The following is a 4,710-nucleotide window of genomic DNA, read 5'->3' as shown; positions in this document are numbered from 1 at the left end:
CCTTCAACGGACCATATCTCTCCCTGGCTGAAAACTCCAGTTTTTCCAATACTGCTCTCTTGAAGCCTAAACTTCCTCGTACAAATGTCAAGATGTAAAATAGAACTACTCAGGATGTTTCTTTGCTATAATACAACACAAAGTCAGGACTTCTAAAGAAACATGTGCAGGAATATTCAGCCTTCATTGCTTTAAAATTCACCGCGCTTTAAAATTCTCTGAAAAAAAAGCCCATTTATATGAAAAAAAAAGAAGTTTTTCTCTGGAAGAAATCACATTTTTGGTGTGTGCACAAGTCCCCCATGCTTTTGTATAGACGGTAACACCCAGCCTCGGTTGAGTAGTTAAGAAGCCCTGGGCCTCAGAGGCCCAGCCCCTGACCCATGTGCCTGAGTGTTTAAATCGGAATATCTTAAATATCATGTGAATCTCCTGAGGACCTTGTCAAAATACAGTTTTTGATTCAGAAAGCCTAGGTAAAGGCCTGAGGGTCTGCACCTGTAACCAGCCCCCAGGTGATGCTGAAACTGCAGGTCCGAAGTCCTCGCTGAGAGTAGCAAGGCTTTCAGTTTGCCCCTCCCCACAAGGCTGTGAGTTTCTTAAACAGAGGGACCGTGTCTGTTTCATTCACAGTGCCTGCACACAGCAAGTGCTTAATAAAAGTTTGTTGAATTGTGCCTAGTGGGCACATGGCCCTGAGGTTCCCCGCGTGTGGCTTCATTTCACACGTGCCTTTGCTTTCTGAGGATGCTCTGGGCCCAGGTCCCAGGCTCCTCCTGGGCCTGGCCCGTGGCAGAGCCAGGAACTGTGTGTCTGGCTATGGGCATTGTTCTCACCGCATTGCCCTGGGTCACAGTCGCCTCACTTGCCTCCTCTGCAGCCACATCCTGGTCCTTGTCTTACCAGATCAGCTCCTGCTCAGAAGCCAGAAACACCCAAATTCCCCTGCTTCAGCATAAGCTGCCCCACCTCCCCAAGCTGATTGCATTACAAGACACCCTGACCCCTGGCTTTTCCATCTTGCCTCTTATTCCCCCCAGCCAGGCCCAGTTTTCTCAGAGAACTTTTCCCACATCCCTGTCACACTCACCCCTTTCCCAAACCCCCTGCCCTGGCCTGTGTAAGGGCTGGATGGTGCCATGGGGCAGGGGTCTGCCTCCTCGTTCAGGTGCCCTGCCTCCTCTGGGCGCCCACCCTCCTGGTTTTTCTGCTTCCTCTCTGGCTGCTGCTTCTCTTGTCCTTTGTGATCTCCGCCAGGGTCAGTCCCTGCCATCTTCCCTGCTCTGCAAGTCTTTCCCACTGGGCATGCATCTGCCGAATCCAGACTCCAGCACAGGCTGGGAGCCAGGCCTCTGCAACATCAGCCCCCAACAATGGCCTGAAACTAAGGAGTTGCCCTGCTCTCTTCTCTTCCCTCGCCCCTCAGATCTTGCCAATCTCACCATCTGAACCACCCCAGGCCAGCCCCCTCTCCCTGTCTCCCAGTGACAGCTTCTTCAAGGATCCCTGTCCTCAGGTCCCTGAGCCCAGCCTCTCTGTGCTACCAGGGACTGCACGGCACCCACAGCCAGGATCCCCCAGGGACTAAGATCCCACAGCACAGGGTGCTGCTATCAGACCAATAAAAGAATGGGCCTCTGGTGCCTGAGTTCCATCTGCCACCCACCAGGATCAGGAAGGGTCAAAGAGAAGCTGCCCAAACCCCAGGAGACAAACCACTGGGGGCTTTAAGCCCAGGAACTCAGTGTTGGGAGGGGTGTCAAGAGGTGTGCTTCTCAGTGGATGAGCTCACACATGGATGGTTAGCTGTATGACAGGCTGTGGGACAAACTCTTGCCTGTCCCAGTGGGCCTTCCCTGGCCACCCATACAGGATTAGGCCGTGATAGGCGGGGCAGGCAGCAGAAGGTCAGGGCTGTCCAGGCGATGGCAGCACCAGGTCCCACTGAGCAGGTGCCTTGGGGGAGCTCAGAGTCAGGCAGCCCCTCACCTGTTGGAGGAGTCCTCTCACCTGCCCCCACTCTGCTCAGTGGCCAGCCCATCTTTTATTCCTCCTTGGAAAGATGAGGAGATACCCTTTGAGTAATTTCCGCCCAAGTTTCACTGATATTGAGTACTAGAAAGTGACGAATGTCTGTGGCTTGATATGGAGGTTCCATGTTAGATAAAGATTCTTCCCATGACCACCCTCCCCTCCCCCACCCCCCCACACACTCAGCCCGATTGCGGGCACATTGCTGCTGCATATAAAACACAAGAAGCTGTCTTGGACACTTCAGAACACCACGAAGGACCAAGACAAGACAGAAGGTGTCCTGCCAGCCCAGAGATGAGCAGCCTCCCCGTCCTGCACGTGCTCCTGCTCCTGCTCGCACTCCATGCCCCTCGGGCACAGGGACAGCCCCTGAGGACACAATCGACTGAGAACTATGACAACATCATCGAGGAAATTATGGGCATCCTAAACGAGTCTACTGTGCCTCCAGAAGTGAGTAGCTGGGATAAGGTGGTAGGGAAGGGCTGGCAGGCACCTCAGGCCAGCAGGACTCATGGGCTCTCTCTCCTTCCCCCACAGCAGCACACCATGGACCCAAATGAGATACCCGTCCTGATGGTAAGAGCTCAGCCCTGTACCTGGGTGCACCTGGGTCCCACTCCACCTCCTGTCTGTGTGACCTCGGATGTGTCATGCCACTTTGCCTAGCCTCAGTTTTTTCATCTGTAAATAGGGTGTATAGCACCTAACGCTGTGGGGTTGTTGTGACAATTAAATTGCACAATATGCATGAAGTTCCCAGATCAGTGTCTCTGGTGCTTCACGGGTTTCAATGCATTTCCCCAGCCATGGCTAGAACATGAAAATTTTAAATTACAAAATGGAAAGGCAGCTCAAGGTGAACAATATACCAAAGGCCTGACGCTCAGTTACAGGTTTACATTCCCCCGTGAGCAGGCCTGCTTCCTTCCTCTCCCTTCAGCTACTGAGTTAGGGTTCCCACCCTGCCCGGCTCTGGGCATTATCACTTACAGCTATTTTTCCTAGCTCCCGGTGGCTCCAGTGATTATCTCACCTTTGTGTGCATGGCATTCCTCGGGGTCAAACAAGAGGCTGAATCTCTACTGAGTTTATTGGCAGTTTGTGGTTTCCCCTCTTTTAGGCACTCACAGTTCACATGCTGCACCCGTTTCCACGCTGGGGTCCCTCTGATTTTCTTCCTGATGCCTAGGAGCCCTTGATTCAGCCAAAGCATTAACCCTGTTACCTGGCCTCTTGGCTGCACATACTTCGCTTGGCCAGCCCTCCGCCCTCTGGAGAGCTCCTTTTGAGAAATGTTTTGTCTCCAAGTGCAGAAAGGTTCACCCAGGCCATTTACGCAGCTCACATGGGGCCAGGGCTTTGGCAGGAGGGAAGGAGGCCTGGCCTGGAGTGTGCTCTCACCTCTAGGTCTCTGCCCTTTGAGGGCAACCTGGGCAAGAAGGGGACGAGGAGGCCATTGTCCAAGGATGTCCCTGAAAGCAGTCTTGGAAAACTGTGGGGAGGACTTCAGCCTGGACATTTGAACAACACTCCCCAACCTTCCCTCTGAAATGTATCCTTTGTTCCCTTAGGAAGGCAACCTGTGGCTGAACCTGGATGCATTCTTGAATGCTACCAACAATTTCAAGGAGAAAGGAATGAAAATCAAGGCAAATCTTGAGGTGTGTGAAGCTGAGGAGGGTTTTAGGACCCCTGCCTTGGCCCTGGCTCCCTCTGGGGAGGAGGGGAGCAGGGCCTGCTCCTTTTCCAGGCGAGTCTCTGACTGTCTGCTTTGGTCTCTTCCCACAGAAATTCAAGCAATTGCTGCCCACCCCCACGTCGGAGGTAAGCTGCTCCCTCAGACGCCCCTGCCCTGCCCCCCAGCCTGTCACCTGCCTTCCAACCTCGCCTCATCTAACACCACCTTCCTGGTTTCTTTACAGGAAAAAACAATCGATATCAATGGCTGGCACGATTTCCAGAAGAAATTAACTATGTATCTGGCCCGCCTTAAGCAGTCCGGATGGTTTTAGCCAACTTGTTTAAGCATTTTCAGTCCGACATCCCGCTCCGTCTCTGGGCCTTCTCACGACAAGGCCTCGGGACCTCGGAAGCAGCAGGACATCTGAAGACGCCGGGACATCCCTCACACAGTCCCAGGCCTGAAGGATTTCATTTTCTCCGGTGGAATCAGATGAGCTGTTAATTATCTCATTTCTGAAATGTGCAGCCCCCATTTGGCCTTTTGCAATTATGTTATTTTTATTCTATTGAGGCTATTTATTTATGTATTTATTTATTACCTTGTACAATATGAGGTGTATTTATTTTAGCAGAAGAGCCATATCCTCTTCCTTCTGACTTAACTGGGAGACTCAGGGGGTATGTTCATTTGTATCTCAGGTTTTTAACTGGTTTCTACACATTTGTGAAAATAAACCATGCTCTGAACAACTGATTTGTCAACAGTGTCTCAATTTGACTCAGGTCTTTGTAACTCCTGCTGGATAATTTAGCAACCCTCTCCCACCGCCCTCACCTCCGCCCCTCAGGCCACCTTGCTACCAGATAGGCCCCAGAACCCACATCCTGGCAGTGTGTTTTACTGGGGAGCCAGTTTTAGAAAATGCAAATCCGATCAAAATACTTAATTTTCTAGTCTTCAGGGTCTGTGGCTCTTGTCCATATCCTTAG

The 4,710-nt window shown here is 51.9% G+C and overlaps 1 protein-coding gene across 1 annotated transcript; it reads left to right on the top strand.

Moving 5' to 3' along the window:
• Nucleotides 1-2,328: 2,328 nt before the first annotated feature.
• LOC109382577 (interleukin-3) lies at nt 2,329-4,049 on the top strand. Its single transcript, XM_019642164.1, has 5 exons — nt 2,329-2,487; nt 2,575-2,613; nt 3,609-3,698; nt 3,826-3,861; nt 3,960-4,049. The coding sequence occupies exons 1-5, from the start codon at nt 2,329-2,331 to the stop codon at nt 4,047-4,049; spliced, it is 414 nt and encodes a 137-aa protein (XP_019497709.1).
• Nucleotides 4,050-4,710: the final 661 nt, after the last annotated feature.

Source organism: Hipposideros armiger, unplaced genomic scaffold (assembly GCF_001890085.2).
Source record: "Hipposideros armiger isolate ML-2016 unplaced genomic scaffold, ASM189008v1 scaffold_66, whole genome shotgun sequence".
Lineage (NCBI taxonomy): Eukaryota > Metazoa > Chordata > Mammalia > Chiroptera > Hipposideridae > Hipposideros > Hipposideros armiger.
The sequence above is the reverse complement of the archived record's forward strand: the minus strand, read 5'-3'. Positions and strand labels throughout refer to the sequence as shown.

Excerpts from the sequence above, each read along its gene's own strand:
- LOC109382577 (XM_019642164.1), top strand. The coding sequence starts at position 2,329 with ATGAGCAGCCTCCCCGTCCTGCACGTGCTCCTGCTCCTGCTCGCACTC. Across the intron at positions 2,614-3,608 it reads ATGAGATACCCGTCCTGATG|GAAGGCAACCTGTGGCTGAA; the intron begins GTAAGAGCTCAG and ends TTGTTCCCTTAG. Across the intron at positions 3,699-3,825 it reads AAATCAAGGCAAATCTTGAG|AAATTCAAGCAATTGCTGCC; the intron begins GTGTGTGAAGCT and ends CTCTTCCCACAG.